A 27,459-nucleotide genomic window follows, 5' to 3' on the forward strand; every position below is an offset into this window, starting at 1 on the left:
AGCCCCATTCTGCTTTCCATTATCGGCCTGAGTAACCTCCTGCCACCTGGATTTATTTCCCCAGCAGCCAGAGGAGAAGGGGCTCAGCCTCAGCCCAGTGCTGCCATCACGGCTTTCAGCAGCTGTTAGGACAAGGGGTGTGATGAGCAGCCCGGGAGCTCGGCTCATCCCTTCCCTCAGCACTTCGGGCCTGACGTGGGACATGCCGAGGTAGCTGGAGGCAAGGCGGGAGAGCAACCCCTGCACGCACCCTGCGGGCAGCCCTTCGGCCGCAGACCACGCTGCATGAACTGCCGAGCAAGCGCAGTATTTCACTGGCAAATACAAGGGGAACTGGGGTTGGTCCCAGGTCTCTAAGCCAACCCCTGATTTTGCAGGCAGTGCAAGATGCTGAATAACAAAGTGACAGGTGCCCCATCCAGGCTAGCGGCTCTGAAAAGCTCTAGCCTGATCTCAGGGCTCTAAACACTTCAGCAATGCCCCCTCTAACCAAAATGGGTTGGGGTGGTATTTGCCAGACCACAGGTCTGTGCCACGAACTCCATTCCCACCACGCTGTGCATTAGCAAATGCCCAGGGCCACTGCAATGAAATTGCAACCCTCCCCAGTGCATTAAGCTGTGTAACACTTCTATTTAGGGCTGAAGACCTTGCTGGCATTTGATTAACACACAGACTTTGCAAGTTATTGCACAGCAAGACTGCAAGACAAGCAGGTAGGACATGGCACGAGGCCCCAGCCCAGCTGTCCAAGAGGCCCGAGCAGCGCTGCTGGCAGAGCAGCTGCAGGCCTGCAGAGGGCCCAGGCACCGACCTGCAATCCTGCAGCCCCATCAAACAGCAGCATGCCCCAGGGAGTTGCTACAAACACCTTTCCTGCCACCCTTTTTTGTATTTATTTCCAATGCCATAATAAGCTTCCTCATGTAAACAGGGCACAACCGCTCCCAGGAGACCAACACAACATGTTTGGGCAGCTCCTGCCCGATGCAGAAGGTATAAATCAAGGCTGACTTAATGGGAAGGCACAGCAGCGAAGTTCTGTCACAATTTAACATTCACACTGATTGCTCTGCCTCAGCCCACCACCACAACACAAGGTACACAGTGATGTTAAGAGCAGCACGTACAGAGGGTTGTTTGCATACTTTGTTTCACCTTCCCTACAGTTTATGCAAAGCCCTCCATAAGTTATTGCCTTAGCACAGAGCTTGGCGCCAAGCTCTGATCGGGCTAAGACAAAACCAATTTGGTACAGAATTCCGGCTAATGGAGCTAAACCTAAGTACGTGGTGTCCTCAGGGGCAGGGCTACACAAGCAGTAGGGCTCCTCCTGGTGCAGGTGCAGGGCTCCTCCTGTCTCAGGTGACAGAAGTTTCCTGCCACACCACTCCATACCAAAATGCCGAAGTTTAAATGCAGACTGCAAGACAGAGCAGCCCCTGTGTGAAGTCAAGTAACATTTCCATTATTAAGAAACAAAGATTCAAAGACTTAACACTCGCTTTATTTAAAACAATTGCTTGGATTTTGCAAAAATAACGTTTTTTTTAAATAATAAAATTAATTTTTTTCCTTGACAAAGCAGGAGTATCCCATACATAAATGACACAGCTATGCCTGAGGTTGGGAGCATTTCACAAGAAACTTTCCCACACTTCTGTGTGAGATTTGCTGAATGCCTGCTACAGGCACATCCAGCTGCTGCTTCCCATCTCCTTTAGCTTACTGCATCCTAAATGCGCTTAACGCAACTTCTCTGCTAAGAAGGCACCAAGAAACAAGGCTGTGCTTACTGCCCGCTACGGCTCACGCACTGCAGGAAAGCCAGGCTAAGCCAAGAGGGCTCTTTGCAACTCAGAGCCACCGTAACCCCAGGGACGAGAAGGACTGCCAGGACTCCCCAAAAATCAGAGGCAGCGGTTTGTGATCAGCACACGGAGACCACTACGTGACAAACAGTGAGTGCTGCTTATTTCCACTGCCTGAACATCAGCCCCACGTGCAGTTCGGAGGGACCTTTGTTTCCAGCCTACTTCCATAAACAGGCTGGACTGGCCACTGCCCTTTGGCCTGTGCTTCCACAGCAGCAGCAGCATATTTATCTTTCCCTGTGGTCTTCTCAGCAGCACTTTCCCCCTGCAGACAAATTCTCACTCTCCCAGTCTAACAAACGTGTTCCCTGGATGTTCCTTGGCTGTTCAGTCTTCAGAGCGCACGCAGAGCCTGTGACAGCCCGGGCCACGGGCACGCCACCTGCCTGCAGGCCCCTGGCCACATCCAGCTTCTGCAGAGAACAGGGGCCTGGGCAGAGCACAGCTGGTAGGGGACACCGAGCACAGCTGTGCTGGACTCCAACAGCCAGAATGAGTTTTCTTCTGCATAAAAAACTAGTAACTATAAAGCTTTCCCTGGGGAAATAGCTTGGCTCAGTCCAATGCTGACACCCCAGAGCTGGTGACAAGGAAAGCACCCGTCAACGAATGCCCTGTGCTACGGATTTCACCTCACACCAGTCTTCCCTGAGGGAGATCTCTTCATCCTTAGGCACAGGACGCACCAGCTGCGGGCTGGGCCTCAGCCTCTTTGGGAGTTTGTCAGGGAACAGCCAGAGCACTCTGTGCACTGCTGCCCTCCTCAGGGAGCATCCTTCCCTCCTGCAGCCAGGCCGGAGCATTTCAACAATGCAGAGATGAGAGCACACCCAGGCACTGCTAGGGCTGTCCCTGCTCACAGTCACTTCTTGCCCGGTTCCACGGAGCGAGTCTTCCTTTCCCAGAAGCTCATCACCGAGCTCCCCCGTCTTCAAAGCGCAGCGCTGAGGCCCAGCAGCACTGCTAGGTGAAAGATTTAACCATGCTTACCATGTGATCCACGCCACACGCAACGTCCACCACCTCACCGGGCACAGTCACCTGGATCAGAGCACAAGAGCAGATTATTTCTCAAGCTGGTATCTTGCACCCAATATTTCCTATTTCTCATTCTTCCTTGTGCTTCATATACAAATTCCTGTAAAAGCAACTGGTATCAGACTAGTCATCTTGAGAACCCAGAGAAAGCAAGATCCAGCACCAGACGTGCTTGTGCATCAAGCTGCCAAATATTCCCCTTTTCCCCTCCCAGGAGGGCACAAAGCTTTGGAAGGACAGAAAGCACCATCCCAGTAGCAGCCAGTGAGGAGAACAAAGCCTCAGCCCATCTGCTCAGCAGCAGCATGACCAACCAGAGCATAATGCAGACAAGAGGAAGAGGGCCTGCCCAAGCCCCACAAGGATTAGCCTCTTCTCTCATCAGCAAGGACAGGAGAGATGCAAGAGCTCGGCTTTGCCTCAGGCAGTTTTTGCTTGGATGCTAAGCAGACCCAGCTCACCCACCAGTACAGTTACAGTTCTTCCACTTTAAGTATACTTACAGCTCAAGGAAAGCTGAAGCTACAAAGGGCAAGATGCAAGCTTTTCCTCTGAGCTAAGGGAATGTAGAGATGGCTAGCTCTGGAGTAGAATGTGACAGGCAAAAAGCCTGGTAACTGCCCTTGTTTCTGTTACACCACTGTACCATGATACTTCGGTATCTCCTGTAGGAGCTGGCTGTTGGAGGGAGAACTACCGTCAGCGTCCACCTAGGGAAATGTGGACACTCCACGCTTGGTGCGTTCAGAGACCCCACTCAGCCACAGCGGTGTGATTTCAGACAGATGCTCCAGAGACGGTTTTTGGGGTTCCTTTTTAAAAGGAGAACACATGCCAAAGAAACACATCCACTGCGAGTTCAGGCACACAGAAAGGGACTGCAGGGTGGTCCAACTGGTCGCCTCCCTCCTCTCTTACGTGGCCCCTGGTGGAGACTGGGAACATCTGTTGGGCTGAGCGCTGAACTCCAGAGCCAAGCTTTTCTACACCCCCAGTCTAGCTCTCAAAGCCAACCGAGAGAAGGGAGCGGGACCGTGAACCAGCTACGAAAACAGCTCAGTGGCTCAGCGCCTCCTGCTGTAACTACAGCCAGCCCAGTGACCCACTGCCACAGATGCTTGGCTTGGAAAAGGAGCAGGGCCAGGCAGCCCGCTGCTATTTGGTCCTGCTGCCAGCACAGCCTGACTGCCACGACCAAAACATTCACCTAGTTAGATGTGAAACGCAAGTCTTACGGCTCACAGGTGACCAATGCTGGTGGTTTTCTTTGCAGTATGCATAGAAATGAAGCGCAGGTTAGAGGAGAGGGGAAGGGAAGAGGCAGTAAGGCTGCAGACATGAGGAAGATGCCATTCCTGTGGTTCAGGAGTGATGGCACAGCACCAGGTCCTGCTTTGGGATCTGAAATCTATACTGAAAGAGCAGAACCAGAAGACTCAGATTTACTGAACACCTCCACCCCTAGAGCACACCAGGCAAGGATCTCTGGAAAAGAAAGCAGTCCTACAGTTATCTGAGGTTTCTACTTCTTCCAAAATTACTTCAAACTATGCAGCAAATGTTTCTTGGCCTCACAATAACAAAGGCTAGCTAAAAAGTACACTCTGGGTCTTAATCCTTACCCTCCATGGGAAATACTGGTCTTCCATTCTTCCAATTCCCAGGCACCCTCTTAGGTTCTTGCCCCATACAAAGAGTTCTCCTCTGTCTATGTAGAGAGAAGAGGGGAAAAAAAAGAATAAAATAGTTCTTTTTTTTTTTTAAATGAGACTGGTCTATTTGTGATGTTGGCAAGTGTGACTACAGCGCTGCTGGGAGTATAAAGGGTTATACATGCAGCGTGAAAGCCCTAAAGTTCAGTTCCAACCACAATAAATGTGCTTGTGCTTGGGAAAAGCGATGCCTAACAAGCAGGACAAGTAGCAAGCTCTGGGCACAACTCTGCCTTTGCCTTCCCTTCTTACAGCTCTTGCTTTGGAATTTTATTTGAAGAAAATGCAGCAGAAGAGATTCCAGGGAATCATTTGTAGTGAAGTGAATCAACTGCACTGGAAGTTAAACAATTACAGCTGACCCCCACGAGCTATCAGCACAGCAAATGGGGGTAAACAAGGCAGTGAAATCTGCCCCAAGCCATCACCTGCCTGACAGAAGTGACCTTCTAATGGTAACGGGGAAAAGAAAAACACTTGTATTCAGCTGTATTGGAGAGAGCCCATTTTTTAAGCCTCTCAGCACACAGATCTCAGAAGTATGCAGATCAGCTCCACAGCACAGACAACTAAACCTAAAACACCACCAGTACCACCTAGTGTGTAACTCTTCCTGCCTAACGGCAGAGAGCAGTTACAAGCACCCTATGACCAGACTCAGTGTCACACCCACAACTTCCCCGACAAGGACCAAGCACATCAGCTCCGAGCACTTTTCATGAGTAAGCTATTACTTTTGCTGACGAGCACACAGGTTCTGTGTTGCTGCCCCCTGCTGCCCATTTTTAAGTGACCTTCACCTTCAGAACTTCCTTTAAAGACAGGCAAATACACCGTGCACATTCCAGACTGTCCTAACTTTAGCATACTAGAAGTGTAGGCCTTTCCACCTGAGCCCGCTAACTGAATTGGTAAGAAGGGGCAAGAAACCCCGACATCTCCCTCTGATTTAGACTCATTTTTACCTTGCCCATTTATCGCATGTACTCCTTTTGCTGCTGAAGTGTAACTGACTGACTTACTCTGTACAAGGAAATTAAAAAACCTTCCTGGGTTTCCTGATTGAGTTTTTTTTTTTGTATTAGGGTTTATTTAAGAAAGCGTTATTCTTCTAAGTCAGCCCTAGAAGTGACACGTAGGTAACAGCCCTACATTCACCTTGTAATAGGCTCTGTCGCAGCAGTACCTATGCTTAGAGACCATGCTGACAACTGTGAACATGCTGTCTGTCCCTCCTGCTGCGTTCCAGTGTGGTTTAAGGAAGACTTTTTAGCTTTCAAAGCTGCCAATAATATAGCCGCATGACTTTCTCCTGACAGTAGAAGTAGAAACTTACTTGTAAGTGCTGCAAATTGGCTGAGTCCACAGCGAACATGAGCAACGCAGACGTCCGGATTCAAGTCTGACCAGCCAAAGAGGCTGGGCGGGATCATCTCTGGCACCGCTGTTTCTGTTAGGTTTGGTCCTTTCCCAAGAATTCCATATCCCCAGACAAAAACATTTCCTTCTTCTGCATCACAATAAGAACACATTCTGTAACAAAGTCTGCACTTGTGAAATTCACACCATGACCAAAAGTTCATCTGATCCAAAAGGTATGCTAATTCTGCCTCCTACAGCAGACTAACTCCTTTTGAACATTTAGAAGTAGCAAACAATGCATTTCCATCCGGATGCCTTAATTTTTTCCTAAGCTGTGTAAGCCAGTCAAGCTTCATGGGGGAAAAGTGCCGACATAGTGCAGACTGGGTAAAATACTTCAGCTAAAGGCTGAGTTTTATCATCACTGCTTTCTCCTTTGAGGCACAGCCAAAGCAGCGGCAGGTTGGTGGCCCTGCCTGGCGTTCTGCCTCAAGCTGGGTGCCTGGGAAAGGCAGCAGTTGGACAGTGTAAGACAAAATAAGCTGCTACGACTGCCAGCTCCACTGCCTTCATGCTAGCAGCTCCCATGTCATCCCAGCAACAGCACCGTATACAGGAACCTCTTCATCAAGACGATCCTTTCCCTCAATCCCTTATTGAGCGACTTTCAAGCTGTGCACCACTGGCAATCCCCAAAACTATTCCGTAAGAAACCTGCTGCAGTTTCACTGTCCTCAGAACTCTGCTTTATCAAGGTTTATTTACATGTCAGACTTATACGGAGTCTGAAGGGATGTTCTCCCTCTCAAGCATTGCCTTCCTTCCTATATTCATCTTCACACAGGCCACACATGGCCCACGTGATGAGAAAACAAGGGATCAGAGCAGCAGGCAGTGACCATGCTCTCCTAGCTGGCACAAGCACCACCACCACCACACACACGCTTCCCAGCAGTGCAGGCTAGAAGAGATGCTCCATGGTTCATGCAGAGCCTCTCCAGAACGTTTTCAACCACAGTGTTCTCAGTCTCCCAGCTCTCCTCACACAGAGGGCGAGCCCTGCTTCCAGCGAACAAGATGCCCGCTCCAGTAAGTTACAGCCCACCCACTGCAGCGCCCTGCATTAAGGAGGACAATTGTGGAAGTGACCTGACCTGTCAGCACAACATTGCCCGTCCCTCCACACGCGGCCTCCTTTATCTTCCCAATCTTGAACGGCAAGTGTCTGGGAACGCTGACCTGAGGTTGCAAAGAGTCATTACAAAGTACTAAACTGGAAACGAGACATACATTTTTAACTTGTTCTCTGGTTCTGGTTAGAGCTTGCATACACTGACAACTTAAACGCAGACAGCCTTTGCTGCCTGAATAACAGAACGAATGCAAGTCCCAAGACTAAAAGAACTACATGAAATTCATTAAGGTTGAGAGCGCAGACATACCAGAAATAGCTACCCAGCACAAAGCCTACACAGGGCAGCAAAGCTGGGAGCACTTAAGGCCTGCTGGTATCCCCGGCTCTGCAGGTCACAGAGCACCAACGTCAGTACGTGAGCACCCTGCCAAGGCCTCCCAGCGGGCAAAGTCACCGAAATGCTCTGCAGTGGCATTTCTGAACACACAAAGGAAAACCACCCAAAGAATATCAGTCTTATTCAGTAGGGTTTGGTACAGCAGAAACCTACAGAGCTTGCCAGGTGTCACTGACCTCAGACATCACAGGTAACACCCAGCTCTGCAGTTTCACAACCTGGGTGTTATTTATGTGGTATCTAAAACTCCAGCTTTGGCAGGCGTGCCACTCATCTGCCTCACACCTCTCCGACCTCAGTCAGGAGCACGCATCCAGGAAGGTGCTGCGCTACTTAACCCAGCCACTGTCCTCAGGCCTCCCAGGTCCCGGCAATTAGCCCTACAGTAAGGGTAGGTCAGGAGTAGCAGGGGACACAAAGGTACCTATTTAATAAAAGCCACGCTAATGCAATTGCCTGCTCTTAGCCTTCTGCCACGAATATTGAGTATTATATTGAGTATTATGAATTCCCTGACTGTTTTCTGCACTACCTCTAGGAGGAGACCAACTGCCTGATGACCTCAGTACTGCAACACTTAGCGTTGAGTCAGCACTATATTCTTTCCCCATGTAAGCTTGCTCCAAAAAAAAAAAAAAACACAACACAACTTGTATCTTCAAAACACTGGGATTTGTTTAGGAGTCAGCTATAAACCTACTGAAGTAGCTGGTGAGAAATTCAGGCCCAGAGCATAGAGCTCAACATTATGAAATATGTAACTAAAGAAAGCAGCTTCTCTGCTGTATTATACGTGTCTCAACAAAACCTTGATTAGAGTTTATTAAAGCAGCTGAAGACCTAGCAAGACCCTCTGCGTACAGTGCCTTCAATGGATTCTTCTGCAATATACTTTCTTCTTTCTACAGATCTTAAGAGTGCCACAAAAATCTCTGTTCAAAATTTACAAGTAGCAAGATTGTAGTCCCCATGTACACTAGCCAACAGCCCAATATTCCATCCTGCCGGTCACAAAAAAACCATCAAAAATCTGGAAAAAATCAAAAGGCAATTCCCCTTTACTTCCCTTCAGTATTCATCGTAAGTGCCCAAGAAACTACGACAAACAGCCACAGAACCAGTTTATAAACTGTCAATGAATTTCCCACTCAATGTTGACAGTGAGTGAGAACCAATCCAGTCCGTGGGGTTTCAACCTCAAAAATCAAGTTACTACACTTCTGGGGCTGGCTATTTACCAAGGTGCCTTTATACCACAAATTGTAAGTCGATGGCTATAATGACAGCATTATTTAAGGCAGAAGGTACTGGGAATGAATGCTGCTGTGAAGCACACTTTCAAAGACATCTTGTTTTATCACCTTCCTTTTTATCACCAGCTGCTTTCTGGGGTGGGGAAGGAGTTCAGGTGCTCCTTTACTGTGTCAGACTCTAAAGAGAACCACACAGTCCCTAAAGAGAAACACATAATCCCACCAGGGCTGATTGGAAGGCACTTCCAAGGGTCACCTGGACCCAAACCCTGCTCAAAGCAGGGCCATTCAAAATTCTTGATTAACCAGCCAAAAATCTTGCTTCTTCTGTCCAGAAACCAGCACAAACGCTCAAACTGGATCGCACTTGGTGCAAAGTCAGCAGACTGGGGATGAGGTCACAGGGCGTGCTCTTCCTTTGTAAGAGACAGACAAACTGGCGCGAGGTAACCCAAACTTCTCTGCCTGTCGCTAGCTAACATACTGCCCTAAAGCTAAACAACCATTTCAGACAGGTTGGCTTTATAAGCACTGGGAAAAATCAGCCTGCTACTGGTGTTAGTTTATATTGATTTACACTGCTGTCAAATTAAAAAAAACACACATAGCTGGGAGAAACGTGTAATTTTTAACTGCAGCGTAACAAACATGTAAACCCCCCCCTCCCCAGCCAACTGACCTGCGTGGTTTCAGTGACAGACGCCAGCTGCAAGTATTCAGAATTCCCCCAGCCAAAGAGGTCTCCCTCATCTGAGACAGCCAGACAACAGTCCCCATAGGAAGAGACCTGGATAACGTTCACCCCGGCGATGTCACCACCTAGCTTCGTAGGAATACTGGTGATATTGTAGTGCCCAAGGCCTGAAAGGAAAAGAGGAGAGAGGTGATCAACATTTTTTTTTTCCCCAGACATACTTTAATGCCCACATCGGACCATTTTGTCATGTTACAGACCACTCATCTTTGTCTGTAACAACCAGCCCCGAACACCAGCTCTGCTAACCAAAGCTAGCTCTCTAGAGTACAAAGCAATTTTACACAATCACACCTGGAAACCAGTCTAGGCCCTGGGCACTCGTCTGCAAGCATTTGAGAGCACTAACCAATCCGGGCAGTTACCCTGAGAGAGGCAGACTTCCATAAAGCTGCTGCACTGTGTCTTCTGCGAGGACAACCACAAGCGACAGCACACTCTGCAATCATTTTAGACAACAACAGGTGAAGTAGCAAAAGATGCTGGGAAGCAAGCACACTGCATGACAGCTGCCTGGACAAGAAGCCAGAAAGCAGATGACAAACAGGATGGGCTGCAGTATGCCTGCAGGAGAAAACCACAGGAAGAATCCAGCTTCAGGAGCAGCAGCAGGACTAAACAGTAGGAAATGCTCAGATAAAGTCCTCTGACAGCAAGAGCCACCCGAGCAAGGGCCTGGCCAAAGATCCCATACTAAGACAGCAGCAGCCACACCAAAGGTCTCTGTCAGTTCAAAAGGAGCAGGAAGCAAAACAGACCCTGAAATGAGCATCATGAAGCAAGATATGCACAGAACCAGGGAGCTAACTTTCACGTGCCATTTCCACATCCCCTCTCCATTCAGACAGTAAACACGTTCTCCTCAAGCTGCATGCCTGGGTTGCCAGTATGAGACAAACCAGTTCATTTTTAGGATGCCAATGTGGTAACCCAAGAGCATCAGGAACATCTGCACACAGCTGGAAACACACCAGCTCCTTTGCATCCACACACGGAGACCAACATCCATCACGAGCTCTGGATAAGGACAGCTCGTTATAGTCACCAGTCACTAGAATGCAAGCTGAGCTCAGCTCCTACCTGTTTGTCCATCAGCTCCCCAACCGCACGCAAAGACCGTGCCTTTCTCGGTTCTAAACAGACTGTGGTCCTGGCCACACACAACCTGCACACAAACAAGAAGCCAGAGCTGGTCAGGAAAGGTCCCGTGTTCAAGATTGATTTAATGAAGCATTACAGGCAGACAAATTGAGCAATGAACCCCTACAATGCCCAGCAGCACAGATTTTGACCTTTCCCTGCACATCCAGTGGCTCCACAGACAGGGAAAGCTACGAACAGCATGAGACAGCACAAGAAACAGAATTTCCTTCGTGGAAAGCGATGCTGCAGCTGACTTGGTCTCAGATCCAAAACAAGGCTTAGTTCACAGAAAGCTCAATTCAGCAGCGCAACGTAACAGAGCAGTAAAAAAGAGCTCTCCCTTCCCAGAGTGCTACCACGTGGCTCCCAGTGCCAGCTACAAACTGCCATTCATCCCCTGCCATGAGAGTGCTCTAAGAACACATCTGTTCTCAAACTGACATTTATGTTGAATCAGCAATCATGTCTGGCATAGGCCTGGCCTAAGTTAAAGCCAATGTCTTCAAAAAACAGAGCCTAAAAATAAGCCAAAGACTAAAGGGATTTAACCCACAAATTAAGAAATTGACTACCAATAATTTTAAGCATGTAGGTGCTGCAAAAGTACAAACAGGAATCACTTACTCAACTCCCTTGAAAAAAATTATGAAGAGCATAAACACAAGTTTATGAGCCTAAATCAAGACTTAATTAGGATGTACCACGGTGGACTCTCATACCGCTGACCTAAATGATCCTTGCCTTTGAGGACACTGCCTGGGCCAGGAAAAACACACACACAGAGTACAGTTACAGCCGCACAGCCATACTAGTGAACGTCTCCCATGCCTGGGAATGCTGCAGCGGTGCAAAGAATCGGTGTCACATACACTGCTCTGCAGTCCCTAGGCAGATCTCGCAGCTCACCTTTGATATGGGGAAGACAAAACTCAAGATAAGGCAGTTCCCAAGTGACCAGGACTCCCACAGCCTTCTCTGCCAAGCTGCTCCCCAGCCAGCCAGCCCCAGCATGTCCCGGTGCCTAAGGCTGTTCCTCCCCAGGGGCAGGACCCAGCACCTTCCCTACAGGACTGCAGGAGGCCACTGTCAGCCCATTTCTCCAGCTTGTCCGTGGCCATCTGGATGGCAACACAACCTCTGGTGCTTCTCCCATCTTGGCGTCATCTACAAACTTGCAGAAGGCACACCCCACCCCTCCAGACCATTAACAAAGCTGCTGCACAGGACAGGGCCCAGTACTGACCCCGGGTACACGGGGATTATCGGCCTCCCGCTGGGCTTTGTGCCTCTGACCACCGCCCTCTGGACCAGCCGTTCAGCCAGTTTTCAACCCACCTTCAGAACTAGGTTCAGAAGATCCTCTTACCTGGACAACTCTGCTGTCAAAATCATTCAGCTGGTGAATTAAATGGCTTTCACTGGACACCACCAAACAACAACCGAAAAGAGAAAAGGCAACACAGCGGAATTCAGAGGGCTGCAACTGGTAAGTGTGAAGGCAGACCTGCCTCTACTGAAAGCCCCTTCGCTAGGACAAGAGAGATTGCTTTCTGAATATATAAGAATGTGAAAGACAGTTCCACTCTAAAATTCATTCTCCTCTTTAAGAAGTTAAGAACTGTCACTACTTAAATATAATCTTTTATGGGAATTGGGGGTGGGAGCAGTTCTCAAACACCTTCCCTAGTCTGGGATGAGCACAGACATTTGTTAATACTGCAGCACCTATACAACGCTACGCTTAATTACAGACTGACCACATTTAAACCCCAGAGCATGAACAAAGCAGTGTTAGCATTCGTTTTATTCTTCCATAAAAATAGGAGTTCTGAACAATCCCATGACTAAATTCCAGTATCCAGGTGAAAAAGAGCTAGTTAAATTACAGCTATTTTCTTAAACTCCACAGGCCAAGTCCTGTGGATTTAAGAGCAATCAGCAAGATCTCCTATAGGCCCTGCCAGGGAATCGGTAACTTTCAACATATTCCCACTACCCACTTACATCACTAGTGTCTTATCAAGTATTTTGAGCATATGCTTTGGTGCAGTCCACAAAAACACTACAAAGGAAGAGCTGTAGAGACTCAAACGCAGTTACAGCAAAGAGACTCAATAAAAAGATCTCTCTCATGATTACATGGCATTTCTAACACCCTCAGGAACAGCACTTGCACACCCCTCTGAGAGGCTAAAGGGAAAAAGGACCGCTAACACTGATTACCTCGGGCTAGTTACAAAGGTTGGGTTTTCCTCACCATGCCCTGTGAAAGCTCTCAGATGCCGACGGCTTTTTCTATTTTATGAACATGGTCAGAAGAGCACTCGTGCCCAGCTTGGGTTTAAAGCCAGGCCCTTTTTATGATGTCTGCAGCATAAAAGCCTGTTCTCAGACTCTTTAATCTTGAACAGTACCCTTGTACCACCAGACTTTTCCTACCTCCAGGTTTTACTGAAAGGTTATTTTCATGCAATAATGTTTTTAACATTAAGAAAGCTCAGATTCTTTGGATTCTCACCTGTAAATTTCATCTTCAACAATCTTCCGACCACACTGTCCATAAGAATTGTTTCCCATGGTGAAGACTGAAAAACAACAACAAAATGCACGAGTTTTATTATTGCCCAGCCTCATGAAAACTTCTTTGCAGGTACACAGAATATTTTCATGAGGTCCTCAGCACAAAAGGTCAAACACGGTACTGTAAAAATTGGCATAAGCTTTCTCCAAAGCAAGTCCACGTAAATCCAAGTGCCCAAAGCCATTTTAGCCACCAATACGTTGCTGGTAGTGCTGCAGGCACAAGGCAGTACCTGGAGCCCAGTGGCTGTTTTTCACTAATTGCCTTGTTCATCCTGCCATTGCCAAGGAGACTCCGAAATAGATCAGCCTCCCACGGGAGCATTCAGTCCGCCAGCTCACCCAGCGATAAGCAGCACTGGATTGCTCTGTGTGGCGCTGAAGCCACTACACCAGAGCTACCAGAGACATGGAAAGCCAATTCACAAAGCAGATCTTCTGTATGAAGGCCTATTAATTCACGGCTTTTATAAATGCAGCACTCAGGGGCTCCATGGGGAAAGTAACACACAACTATCGGCATAGCTATCCAAAATGGAATTCAAAAACACACCTGCCTGAACGAGACAAATAGCCTACACTTCAACGAGGCCTGGGGCTAAATAAACAAACCGTATTTTGCAATACTTGTAGCGAAAAATCATCCGACGCATTTATAGCTTGAGCCAAACAGCATGCAGAACTCGACACCTGGCTATCAGCTGAGGCCTCTCCCTCCTGGGAGCAGTCCCATGAAGGCCAGCAGCTACCTGCACTACATTTACAGTGCAACAGCCCATCTGGGGTCTAGTTCTCCAGGATATAAGGCAATCCTTCTCAGATTTTTTTTTAAACGAAAGCATAGTCAGGCATCCCTTGTCACCAGGGCAGGCAATACCATACCTCCTTCGCTGTCCGTCAGGATCAGGGAATGGGCTCTCCCGCAGGACACCTGCAAGACTCGAGTTTGCTGTGGCTTCTCCAGTGGTAACGGAATTGGAGATGGTTCCAAGACATATTCGTAGCCTTTAGCTTAAGGAACAGAGAAAAATTAGAAAGTCAGTGGATTCTATAAGACAAATTCATCAAATATTTGTTGATTACATCGTGCACACACAAACTGATCCCTATTTTGTTACAAAAGCAGACGTATTTTAGAAAGCCAGGATACTAAACAAAATAAAATGGCAACTGATATTCACCACTGGGAGGGAGAGATTAAAAGAAACAGTGATGACTGAAGCCAAGAATCATAGCCTAATCAAAAATCCTAGAGACTGAACAATATTAAGGCTTCAGGTGGCCACAACTGGGAAACTGAGGCTTTCAGACATATGTTCAACCACTTTGGTGAATAAAGCTGGATTACTAGAAAGCCTAACGCTAAGCACAAACTAACGTGCTCTGTACAACTGGGGATATTGCGAACAAGGTATAATATCAGTAACTACAAAAAGACAGCATGAAAGGCAAACAAAAAATCTTAGGGCTTCATATTTAAAGAAGAGCAGATTAAAGGCCCTTTCAGAAATAGGCATGTAAGAAACATCAACAAGCAGGGCTCCATGAGGGATAAGAGATCTAAGGTTTAAGAAAGAAAATGACAGACTACTCCAAACAGATTTAGTAACCTGAGGAATATGCAATCAGTTATGGTCAACTGGGGAAAAAAACCAGCAAAACATAATCAGTACTCAGCAAAAGGTTAAGGTGAGATAAAAAGCTTTGGTATCAAAGAAAACCACTTGAACAAGTGAAAGCAAATCCCAGAAGACCTGACGCAGCATTCTGCTCCCATGTAGCAGCATTTTAACTAGTTCTCACTGCCTTCGATTAGAAAAAGAAACAGAACACCTACACTACTCTTACAGTAAGACACTACTTGATGCGAGGAGAGGGGTCACAACCGGCTGTTTGCAAGTAGCCTGGCACGCAACGCAGCAGGGAGGGAAAGACAGCAAGGTCTGTATGTGTCTAAAGAGACATGGACATCACAAAGCAAGAGAACTTTTCCTTCTCTCTCTCTCTCTCTCTCTCCCTCCCCCCATGTTCTTTCCAGTTGAGCCAGCAAGCTACTGGAATCTGTGGTAATGAACTCAGTGCCATCACTGACGATATCTGAAGGATCTTGGAGGAAGAGAAACAACAAGGTGGCTAAGGCAGGGAATGGCTAGCGTAAAATGTAAGTAGTTTAGCTTAGAAACAGCTGAAGTTAGACCATGGAATACAACGACCTGGAAGCTGGCAGGTTGTAAGTTCTCCTGGAAACAGCTCTACACAGACATGGCATTGGAACAAGCAGGTAATAAACCAAGTAACAAGCAACTTATCCAAAAGGAAGCTTGTCTGAGTGAAGTTAAATACAGAGCAGCAGCAATCTCACTACTCTGCACATCACTTTCAACAGATCTCCCCAAACACTGTACACTCCCTTACTTTGGGCTTTAACTACATAGTTATTTAACCTGTTTCTGTATCCTCTAGCAGAAATAATTGATTTATCGGAGAAAAAACCAAGAAAAAGACAGGACACACCTGAGATGTGAGCAGTTACAGAACTGCTGAGTAACAGCTGACACCTTTAAAAGCAAAAGGTGAATGGAGGCTTTTGTGGTCCCATCATTTTCCAGTTGCTGTTTAAGCACACACACCTGCTGCGCACACGAACTCTTAGAGCTCTATACCAGATTCTAGCAGCAATACACAAGAGTTCCACTGTAAACTTCAGCATTCTTCATAGCAGCAATCATTTTCTTTTGGTTTGCCACAACATTTAACCTTTTGCCTATAAAAGGTACACCATACCTTGATGGATTAGGCTCTTACAAGGCATGAAGAGGAAATAAGTGGTTTTCTGCACAGAAACCATCTTCTTACATATATTTGAAAGTTTACGATAAGACCAAATGATTGAATAAAGTGTTTTTCCTACAAAATGCAATTTTGTATTAAAACAAAAAAGAAAACCTACAGCTTCACAAAAGCCTCCATTGACTTTGCCAGAAGAATTCTGCGGGAGAGAGTTAGTTCAGAGATGCAAAAGCAACAGAAGTGAGCAAATCATCTTGCCAAAACCATTTTATTAATGAGCCCACTACACTACGCACTATCAAACTACAGACTCAAAGCAGCACCCTAACCAACAAACATGGGCTTCTGCAGAATAACCAGTTGCTTCCACTTTAGTTATATCCAGGTAAGGACACAAGTGCAGTGTGTAGAACAGATGGATCCCTCAAACAGTTATAGTGAAAACAACAGCCACATTAAAATATATATATATATATATATATATATATATATATATATATATTTAAAAAGAAGTGAGGCCCTGTGATCTGCATCAGGGCAACCAGTACATTTCCATGCCCCCAACCCATACCACGCGTATCCCGCAGTGCCGCCCCATCAGTCTTTACAAGACCTCGATCCTTACTTCTGTCTCTTATGCTCCTCTGAAATCCAAGCTGGGAGTCCTTGTTCAGCCCCATGCCCCACACTTTGGTGATGTCAGTGGTGTTAGAAGACAGCAGTGTGAATCCATAACCACAGGCAGCAGAGGTTATCTTTGAAGGCAAAAGAGAAGCACAACATTCAGTAATAAAATACTGTTTATAAAAATAGGTTCCACTCCAGACTGTTTTGTCACTAGCAACTCTTTAAGCCATGTCCAAATGTAGCCCAAATTCATAATCTTTGGGAAAACAATCAAAAATAACGTTTAATGGTTAGCACAATGGCGTACATACAAGCCTAACGTTACTGCTTTCATGTTTTGCTTTTGTGTTTGTACAGTTGGTTTTGGACCCATTCAGACACAGCACCAAAACCTATTTGCTGACCCACATCAGTGGATTTAAATAATAAAAAAGGGAAGATATTAAGGGAGTAACAGCCCCGTTTTGCTCTTTTTGCCCGAGGAGGCCCAGCCGTTCTGCCCTGCCTCGAGTCGGTGAGCAGAGCACGAGGCCTGACGCAAGGAGGCAAGAAATACGATTTCTAGCAGAAGCTTCTATTTTCCCTCAAAGAACCCCAAAAAGGTATTGAAACCGTCCACTCCTGCTGCGATAACCAACCCCCCTCCTGCTGTCAGGGGCCTGTCGGGAGAACACACACCCACCCATACCTCTATCGCCTGTCGCGACAGAGTGCCCCCCCCCCCCCCGGAAGGCACCTTCCCGTCCGTCTCCAGCCGGTACGGCGTCGGCTGCACCCGCCGCGGCCTCTTCCAGCCCGCGTCCGGCCTCACGAAGCTGGGGACGCCCAGGGCGCCCGCCAGGCAGAAGCCCCAGACGAAAACGCGCCCCCGGCGCCGCGCCGCCTTCCCCGCGTACTGGAACACCGGGGCGGCCTCGTCGGCCTCCCGCAGCTGCCGGGAGCTCGGCGGCCCCGCCGGCCGGGCAAAGCCGCGGTGAGAGGGTGGCGGCGGCGGCCGCCAGGCCCCGCTCAGCGCCCGCCTCAGCGCCGCCATCGCCGCCTCAGGCGCCCGCCGCCATTTTGGCGCCCCCTCACCCACCGCCCCTCTGCGCGTGCGCCATGCGCGGAGCTGTCCCGCCCTATGGAGGCGATGCCTGTCTTAAAGCGGCAATGCCGGCCCTTCATGGAGTCACAGAATCATTAGGGTTGGAAAAGAGCTTTAAAATCATCTGGTGCAACCACCCCCATACACCACTGTCACCCACCAAACCATGTCCCCAAGCACCACGTCCAACCTTCCCTTGAACACCCCCAGGGACGGTGACTCCACCACCTCCCCGGGCAACCCGTCCCAATGCCTGACTGCTCTTTCTGAGAAGAAATGTCTCCTCATTTCCAACCTGAACCTCCCCTGGCACAACTTGTGGCCATCCCTCGTCCTATCACTGGTTATCTGCGAGAAGAGGCCGACCCCCAGCTCCCCACACCTTAATTTCAGGGAGTTGTGGAGAGCAAGACCCATCATACAGCCCCCCAGCATAAATGGAAATCCCAAATGAAATGCAAACCCAAGCTCAATACAGCTGGTACGGCTGGGTGCGGTGTCACCCGCGCATAGTCCTAGTGTTGTTCTCCATGTGGTGTGGCAGTGCTGTCCCAGCACTGTTCCCTGCACTGTCAGGCCGCCTTATGATGGCTGCCGGCCTCCCAGCATGGTGGCCCTTGGGCTGTGAAGCAGACAGAGAGATGGGCTGGGCGCTGCTGAGCAGCACCAGTGGCTGTGGGGAGCCCTGCAGTCCTGCTCCACTGGCAGTACCGTGGGTCACCCTATTCCCCTCACACACCACCATCATTTGGGGCCTCCTCATCTCATGGCCTCCTCACCTCATGGCCTCTTCATCTCATCACCTCCCTGCCTCATGGCCACCCCACCTCAAGGCCTCCTTCAAGGCGTGGCTTGCCCCAGCGAATATCACACCTGCACCCCCTGCCCTGGTTTCCCACTAGAGGGAGCAGAGAAGAAAGCTTTCATCAGAAAGCTGCTGTTGTTTAACCTCCCCAACAAATTTCCTACACATTGACATCTTGTACAAGATGAGGCCCTGTCCCTTTGGCCAGAGCAGGTTGGAAGCATGAGGAGAAACGCCATCATGCAATGCATGGGAGACAGTGCAGAAATGCAGAAATTTCTGCTGATGAGTTTATTGATCAGCCATGCAGACAGTGTGAAAGCCGTGAAATCCATACATAAAGTGCCTCTTTGTGCTACACTGGCCTTTGTACACATTGTTTACATGTTAAGGTTTTCCCACAATAATTGAAGCCCTCAAAACACACTGTACACAATGCCGGTTATTGATGAAATCCATAAAATCATTCAGAATACAAATATGGTACAAAAGGGGACCTAGTGATGAGGAATCTTCAGCAGGCCATGGGAATGCTCATCCCCCAAAGATGCTGATGGAAGGTGCTCACATCGCTCCTCAGGGCTTCACCAGCACATCTTGGACTTGCTGTGCCATGGAATTAACATGGGGCCCCAGGCTGCGTCTCCCCAGGCTCTCAGCTGCTGTGGGATCCATGCGGATCCCCCAGTCTGTCTCTGTGTCCCCACTGCATAGGAGCTGGTGGAGATAAAGCATCTGCTCGCTTGGTTTTGGGGACTGAGGGCCTCACATGATCTTTCTCCTGGTGCTCTCTGTACAGCGGTTCATGATGAGGTCTTTGCTGGGCCGGGGAGGAACAGCAGGTTGAGCCTTGGACTTGTTCTCCTCTTGCTCATTTTTCTCAGCTATGGGTAAAGCAGATGTAGAGACGGGTCAGAGCTCTGCACCACCCCAAACCTCTATGGACAAGTTCAAAGGCTTCCTATGGAAGGACCACAAATTGTCCTGCAGTTAACATGCACAGTAACAGTAACAGCAATATGGGCAATGATAGGAGTGCACAGAGGAAAGCAGTGGTCCTAACAGTGGGCTGACCTCCCACTAGGACCTACTGAGGGCAGAAATGCCACCACTTTCCTTCATGCTCCTTCTCTGTGAGACCTATAACCAGGGGTGAGAAAATTTGTTGAAAAGAAACGCCTCCCTGCACACAATTTCCCCATAGCAGGAGAAGGGTGGACAGGCAATGACTACCCGCATGGGTTGTCCTACTGAATCATCGCCCTCCTGTGATGGGGCAGAGGCTGGAGGCTGTGCTACCTTGTAATGACAGCCCAAGGCTTGGGGCATGAAGTGCAGAGGATTTTGGAGAAAAGACTTGTTTCCTTCTCTTCCCACAGATCTTTCAGTGTGGCATAGAGATTCCCAGGTTTGTTTGCTCACACCACATCTCCAGCAACCACTGCTGGGATCACGGGCCATGTCTGCAGAACTTCAGACGCATCTGGGGCAAAGGCCCCACTGAAACTTACAGATGGTGTTGGCCTTGTTCTGCAAATTGGCCTTCATGTTCCTCCGGCTCTGGATATACTTCCTGCTATTCCTCCTGTAGGTCTCCTGGCTGATCTGCTTCCGGCTCTGCTTGTGGATGCTCTTAGCGTTGCGGATGGTGGATCTGCAGCGAGTCAGAAATGAAATGTTCAGTTTTCACGATGGCAGCTCTCACTCCACCACTTTCTTGCTGAGGATGTCCCCGGCCCTGCCTCTCCCAGCCCCACTGCAGCTGGATGCTGCGCTTCCCCCTCTGCCTCGCCAGAACACCTGTACCTGCTTTGCCTTTTTGCTTGGCACAAGGCAGCAGGTGAATGCCAGCCCTTGCGGGTGAGCTGCCATGTACAGAGGCAGCTAGAGAGGTGCTTTGGAAGCAGGCACTGGTGGGTGAAGCCTGAGCACAAGCCTGGGAGGTGGAGATGGGGATGGCAAGAGAGATCAGGCATAATGCTGAAAGGGCGAGATATGCATCAGGTTTTCCCTGGAGTTCAAGACAGCCTTGGAAGCAATGTAGGGGTTTGCTCACAGATGGATGGATATATGCATATGGCATCTCTCCTGGCTGCAGCACTAAGCTCCCTGGTGTGGGGTTTTGGGGGACAGAGCTTGGGACAGGTGCCTGTGCAGCCGTTTGTGCGGCACTATGCCAGCAACAGAGAAACTACAGAGAGAAGTGAAAGGCCAGGCCCTGGGGCGATGCAGAGCCATGCTGCTGTGGGAAAGTCCTAGCGTGCAGGACCGTCCCCAGGCAGGTGGACAGAGCCACCTCTTTGTCATCCTTACCAGCATGAGAGAGGTGGCTTCAACCGCCCACGGCATTGTCCTGCTCCGCTGGAGGCACCTGCAGCACTCTGCAGTGCCCAGCTGCCTTCAGCCCCTCCCTGGTTTCAACAAGTGCCCCATTTCATAGCCAAGCTCTTCCCGGCAAGGGCAGATCACAGCCTTTGCAATGGGGGTGCTCTGAGCCCAAATTCATGCTTTGGCCGCTCCCTGGCAAGCACCACCCCAGCCTCCATCTTCTTCTGCTGCTGCCTGCTGCCATCAGCAGTGCCACAGGGATGGCATTTGCCACAGGAGCAAGTCACTGTCCTCACTGCCTCACCTCCCCAAAGGTATCAGGCAGTGTCACTGCACCCAGATAAGTAGATTTGTGCTATTTTACACTGGCTCACCTTCAACCATGCTCCAGCTGAGCTGGATTTTGAGAAATTTTATAGAAGGCCGCTTTGTTTTCTTGTAGGGAAGAAAAGATCCAGGCAAGCTCTGCCCTTCCTAGCCATTGTCATTGCATCAGAATTAATGAGCTATTATTGCTTTTTATCTTTTTAATCAATATAAAATCCCTTCCATTAGCTCAAATCCTCCCATCAGATTAGGCCATTTGGCAACTGATTAGTCAAATCTCTCCTCGCTTCTCAAAGATTCAGTGGATGCACTTAGGAAAAAAAATCTAATTTGAAAATTAAACGAGATTAGCCCAGAAAAGAAACTTTGCAGAAGGACAAGGAGAAATGTGCCTGACTGGAGGCTGCGCTGCAGCAGAAGTGCCAGCTGCCCGTGGAAGTCAGGAGCACTATTTTTGCTGCAGCCCTGCAGGATCTGCCTCCTGCTCTTTCTCTGCCCTGCTCACGTCTCTCCTGGGCAGTTCCTCATCGCCAGGCCAAGCAGGGGACACCACAAAACCACTGTCTGGTTTCATTTCACCCCCCTCGAAGAACAGCTTTCGCCCTCCTCCCTCCCTCCTGTGGCTCTTCTCCTACCTGCGGGGGGGAACGCTCCGGTTCCTCAGCTCACTCTTCTCGGGGGTGTTCGCCTCCCCTGATCTCTGCAGGTACATGGAGGGGTAATAACCCGTGCTTTCATCCTTCCTGCAGGGTGACACAAGGCAACATGGCTTGAGTTTGTGACTCTGTGGCCACCACCTCCTCGCACCTGTCCCCAGCAGCCTGATGCCGGGTGTCTCATGCTGCTTGCAGGGGTGGGAGCTTTGACTGTCCCCCCACCTTGTCTGCGTGGGGCTCTCCCTGAAACTGGGGCCTGAGTCCCAACACCAAGTAGGCAGCAGACAGAGCAAAGCCTCACAGTTTTCCGGGTCTCACCAGCTTGTATTATCTCTATTATCTCCTGTTTTGTTTTGTTTTTTGCTTGTGATGCATCGGCCAGGGCCTCCTCCCAGGGTTTGTAGCTACCACGTGTCCCTGCTGCGAAGGCAGTCTGTGAATCCCCAGAGCACAAATGCCACTGGGTTCCCCCTGGGAAAGTCCAAGACCACAGAGCAGGCCAAGGCTGGGATGAAAGCTGAGGTTGTGCAAGTCAGAGTGTGCCAGAATGCCGAATAACGGACACATTTTTTCCACCTGATGCCTTCTTGGATATTTCTGAGGCGCCCAGCAGAGGAAGCCCCAGCTGCAATGTGGTTGCACTTTGCAAAGCCACAAGGCTACTAGAAACAGTCCTGCAAAAGGAAGTGTTGGGCAGCGGCACCAAACAGTCCGTAGATTTCACAGCCCTGATGGGGAGGCCTCTGCTTCATCCCTTCCCTCTGCCCGTGGCCCTTTGCCTGGTTTCTTCTCGGCGTCTCTCACCTGACGACCCACCAGCCATCGAGCAGCTTGTGGATGACTTCGATGGTGTCGCCCTCCGTCAGCGTCAGCTCGTCCTCCTCCACGGCTGTGTAGCTTTTCTGGACCACGTACCGCTCACCTGTACATGTGAAATGGGGACATTTGACGGGTGGGTTGTGCGTCACCCCCCAGCAATGGAGCTCGGTGTCCCCTTCCACTGAGCCCCGGGGGCACCAGAGCACCAACGCAAAATTTCTGGCAAGACCCAGGGGGCTTCAGGTCTCCAAGCCTGGGCTGAGACTTCCCCAGCCCTACCCGTGCCTGTGGCTCATCCAGGCCCCTCCAGCACCTCTGCAGGAGAAAGCTGGCAAGAACAAGTGGAAGGATATCCTTCTTTGCTGAAGAACATGTTTATAACTTGGGTGACTAAATGAGGAACAAGGAAGTGTTGTGCTAATAGAGTCCGTTGCAGTGTTTTGAAAGCCACAAAGACGACGTCCTGAGAGCAACCAGCATGAGTGTGCAGGATGCCTCCCTGCTCAGGGTGGTGCGGACCCGCTCTGGCTGCAGGGCGACGCAGAGGGCTGGTAAGGGGAGCGCAGGAGCTCAGTGTGAGGAACAGCCTGCGCCTCGGCTCGGGTGCTGCACTGAGCTCGTTGGCTAACCCAGCAGCTCAGCAGGCATCCCCCTAGCTCAGGATGGGCACTGGATGACGATGTGCATCTCTGATGAGCCAAAACCAGCTTAGAGTGCTGAGCTGCAGGTCATGGGAGGCTTCTGATGTCAAACATGAGGCACTGAACCATGAGCTTTATCTCTCCTGGCAGCTCCTACAGCAACTGTCAGTCCTGCCTTGCCATGAACCAGCCTGGGGACAGGCGGTGCTCTTGGGGACACCGTGGTTTTCTGAACGTTTTACCTGCATAGTTGGGCTCCTGCTCTTCAGATTCATCGGGACCATCCATCGGCTCCAGATATGCAGCTGGCACCCAGCCCCGTTTATTCTTCAACTGGCAAAACCACCAGCCTGCAACGAAAGCAGAGTGGGCAAGAGCAGGGACCGCAGGGACGGCCGGCACCGGCTGTGTCCCCTGGCTGGACGGTTTGTTTTTGTGCTGTGACCGGGGAGCCCGGCCAGCTCACCCTGCTTCCTCATGGGCAGGAAACCTCACAGGCGGAGGCGTGCGAGGAGCTTGCAGGCTTTTCTAGGCTTGCCTCACACCCTCCCCAGCCCAAACCGACCGTCATGTGGCTCCATGTGAAAGTGAATCGTGCCCCAGCGGGGCAGGGAGGGCTGCGGGGTTCAGTGCTGAGCTTCTGCTCTCCATCAGGAGACCCCGAGCCAGCCTCCCACCCCTCTGCCAACGCGCTGCTCTAAGGAACGCCCCAGGGATGCTGTGGGGTGCTGTGTTCAGACACGAGATGCAAAGGCTGGCCCCAGCCCTGCTGAGGTGGTGGCCAGGATGGGGCTGGCCCGCAGAGGGACGGACACTTACCGCTCTCGCTCTTCTCCACGATGTCCACCATGTCCCCAGCTTTGAGAGCCATCTCGGACTTGGAGCTCTTCTCGTAGTCAGCGATGGCTCGGTACGTCTGCAGGATGATGGGGCCCGTGATGTCTGCGGGGGAGGAGAGAGACGTTCCGTCCCAGCCCAGAAATACCCTATTTCAGCCAAACTCCAGGACAGCCTAAAGCAAAATCCACCTACATCCCTCCGAGGACTCTTACCACTGGCGTTTTTCTTGGCATCCTTTGGCAGGAGGAACACCTCGGGCTTCTTGATCCTAGACGGGTGAGAGCAAATGCAGCTCAGTGCTGGCAGCCCCTGGACACAGCGGCGGTGCCGTCCTCAGCATTGAGCCAGGGGGAGCAGGATGTAAAACCCACACACGCCCCTGCCCACCTAACCTCACAGTGGGTCCCGAGGGCTAATTATCTGGTGACTAATTGGTGCTGCACCACTTCAGCAATGCCAGGTGCCAGCACCCGGGGCTGGAGATGCAGAATGTGCCCTGCTGCAGCCGTACTCACTGGCTGTCGGTGACGGGGCTCATGTCGTCAGGCCGCACCTTGAAGAAGTTGACCACGTGCAGGCAGCGGGAGATCTTGTGGGGCAGGTTCACCAGCGCGTAGCAGTACTCGGCCAGCGTGCCCTGCCTGCTCTGGGTCGACCGCTGGCCGTCGAACCACTTTGGGGCTGGTGGAGAGGAGAAAGGAGTCAGGACAAGCAGGTGAGAGCCTTGCTTTTGTCACTTTCTCGAGCAGGCTGCTCTGCATCGTTAATGCTGCCCTGAAAACAAGCGGGTTTGGCTCCAGGCTGCTGCGTGGTGCCCATAAGGTGAAGCTCTCCAGGGACATGTCCCAGCCTCCTCCCTTGTGGCCAGCACACGTGGGGCACACGTGGGGCACGTGGGGAGCCGAAGGAGCTGCAGGGAACCTTGCTGCAGGCTGCGGCCTGTTTGCAAAGTGCTGCAGCCGCCCCTTCCTCATTTTGGCTCTGTGCGGCTGGGGACGTGAGTGCGGCCCCAGGGCCACAGGCAGCTGGAGGAGAGCTTGTGTGGCCAGGCTCAACCCTGCAGCCTGCAGCCCTTGTGAAGCTCTTACAAGCCCTGAAAAGACCCCACTAGACTCCATTTCAGCTATGGGATAACCTCCACGTCCATTCTCTCACCAAGCCCAGCTGCACCAAGAGCTCTCCACCCTGCGGGGCACAAGGAGGGGCTCAGGGGACCAGCCCACAGCTGCGGGGCACACGGACGTCCCTCTGTCCCACCAGCCATGACCAAGGCAGCGGCCATGGTGCGTGTCCCACTGCAGCCCCTGGTAGCTCCAGGGCCCCAAAACACCACCGGCAGTCCCAACCCATGGCTCAGCGTTGAACCCCGCATCAGGGTGTGCGTGTGCGTGGCTCACCCGGCCCCTGCAGCTGTCCCACCCCAGTCTCCTTCCACCCCCAGTGCTTTCAGTTCCCCAAACACAGCGGAGCGCTGCGCCAGGCCGGCCCCGTGCCCCAAGAGGAGGCTCCGAGCAGCCTGGCACGGCGGCAGTAGGACAGAAGGGTCCCAGCACGGTGGGGATGTCCGGCCCCATGGGGAGCAGCCACCCTGCTGTGAGCTGCAGGTTTACTGCTCCGGTGGGTCACAAGCCATGGCTATTTTTCATGCTCCCTCTTGCCCCATTTGAAGCAGGAAATTCCAGAAGAGGGATGTTTGCTGAACCACACCTTGCCTGGGTACAAACCGCCAGCTCTTTGGATCAATTTATTCCCTCTCCTTGAACTCACACTGCTTCACTTCCTCTCGTACAGTATCTGTGTTGCCGTAAGGGCACAAAAAGCCATCCTGGGAATGGGTCACCGAAGGAGAGCTCTGCTCAGCTGAGGCTGCCCAAAGCCACTTTCCCTTTTGCATTGACCTGGGGATGGAGCCAACACTCAGGGACACGTTCCTGGGGCACCCGATATCAGGGAGGATGGATGGGGTCTGCGGCCAGCCTCTGCTGGGGGAAGCAGCCACCGTTCAGGCAGCCCCTGCTGGGGTTTTGGTTTCAAGCCCAGAAGGCAGGAACAGAAATTGCAGCAAGCACCTGCACAAAGGCACCCACAGAGCGCGGCCGGTGGGGACTTTCCCAACCAGCGGCAGTTTCTGTCTCAGCCTCAGCCCCCAGCGCTCTGCCCCTCACCTGGCAAGTGCGGGATGATCCGGTTCTCCGCATTGATGTCGCCGGATTCGATGGGGAACATCTCCTTCAGCGCTTTCTGCAGAGCAGGGCCAGGCAGGGCCGTGAGGATGGTGCAGGGACCCCCCCCCCCCCCCCCCCCCCCCTCATGGCACCCTGACTGCTGCTCGCCCCCTCCCGGCTGCACCCCATGGATCGACACCAGGAGAAACCTCCCTGGGGGGCATGGGGCCGGCAGCTCCCCCCTTCAAGGCGTGAAGGAGATTGAAACGCTGGGACCCAGGAGCCTCTCTTGAGCCAGGTTTGTTTCGTGGGAATTTCAACTGTAATCTGCTTTCTTCCTTTTCCTCTTTTTCCCCCGCCAGCCCCAGAGCACCGGGACAGGGGCTGGTGCCCACCCCAGGGCCACTCACATGGAACTCGTAAATCTCAGTAAACCGGCGGTAGACGAGCTTTTCGGTGAGGTCATTCCACTTCACCAGGAACATGTAGACCTGCAGGGTTAGAGCAGAGGTGCTGCAGCTCTGTGGGCAGCCGGGACCCCCAAACCCTGCTGTGGCCTGAGCCCCCGGGGCGTCCCGCAGATGCTTTGTTTTAAGCTGTGTATTTTCTGTCTGCTCCCCCCTGCACGGGAGTAGCTCTGCGCAGGCAGCGGGTGAGCTGGGAGCTGGGGACACGCGGCAGGAACAGAGAGGGGACAGAAACACGAGGTTGGGTGGGGATCAGAGGGCAGAGCCACAAAAAGCCCTTTCCAAACCTGAGAAGCAACCAAGAACTTGAAAAGGTGGTGCCCAAAATCTTGTGCGTTTAAGACATTTCAACCTCTGGCTGCCGCCAGCTCATACCACCAGCCATGACCTCTCCTCCCCAGAAAAAGGGATGCTCTTAAGCCCTCATCAAATTTATCTCAAGAAATGCCTTGGCCAGGCTCCTGCCCCTGCCAGTCCTCGCTGCTCAACTTGCCAGGTATTCGCGGCGTACTTACGTAGTGCTGGCTGGGGAAAAACCTCTTCTCGTAGCCCAGCAGCTCGATGTGCCGGATGAAGGTGTCCCCCATGGCTGCTGCAGCTCTGCACCGTGCTCCTGCCTCCCCTTGTGCCTCCTCGGCCTCTCCTCCCCTCTGCCCTCGCCC

General features: G+C 51.0%; 2 protein-coding genes across 2 annotated transcripts; both read right to left on the reverse strand.

Moving 5' to 3' along the window:
* Positions 1–1,492: 1,492 nt before the first annotated feature.
* On the reverse strand, positions 1,493–17,747 carry RCC1L (RCC1 like). Its single transcript, XM_035559283.2, has 11 exons — positions 17,402–17,747; positions 16,664–16,793; positions 14,131–14,259; positions 13,187–13,253; positions 12,035–12,086; positions 10,606–10,690; positions 9,451–9,632; positions 7,141–7,225; positions 5,961–6,134; positions 4,535–4,620; positions 1,493–2,915 (listed from the first exon to the last, which is right to left on the reverse strand). The coding sequence occupies exons 1-11, from the start codon at positions 17,696–17,698 to the stop codon at positions 2,838–2,840; spliced, it is 1,365 nt and encodes a 454-aa protein (XP_035415176.1). The 5' UTR covers positions 17,699–17,747; the 3' UTR covers positions 1,493–2,837.
* A 1,572-nt stretch (positions 17,748–19,319) lies between these two features.
* Positions 19,320–27,384, reverse strand: NCF1 (neutrophil cytosolic factor 1). The gene is made up of 11 exons (XM_035559285.1): positions 27,313–27,384; positions 26,741–26,821; positions 26,331–26,406; positions 24,681–24,846; positions 24,378–24,433; positions 24,145–24,267; positions 23,568–23,675; positions 22,670–22,787; positions 21,845–21,952; positions 20,066–20,208; positions 19,320–19,438 (listed from the first exon to the last, which is right to left on the reverse strand). Exons 1-11 carry the CDS (start codon positions 27,382–27,384, stop codon positions 19,320–19,322), a joined length of 1,170 nt encoding a protein of 389 aa, XP_035415178.1.
* Between the last annotated feature and the right edge of the window lie 75 nt (positions 27,385–27,459).

This window comes from Cygnus atratus, chromosome 20 (genome assembly GCF_013377495.2).
Source record: "Cygnus atratus isolate AKBS03 ecotype Queensland, Australia chromosome 20, CAtr_DNAZoo_HiC_assembly, whole genome shotgun sequence".
Taxonomy (NCBI): domain Eukaryota; kingdom Metazoa; phylum Chordata; class Aves; order Anseriformes; family Anatidae; genus Cygnus; species Cygnus atratus.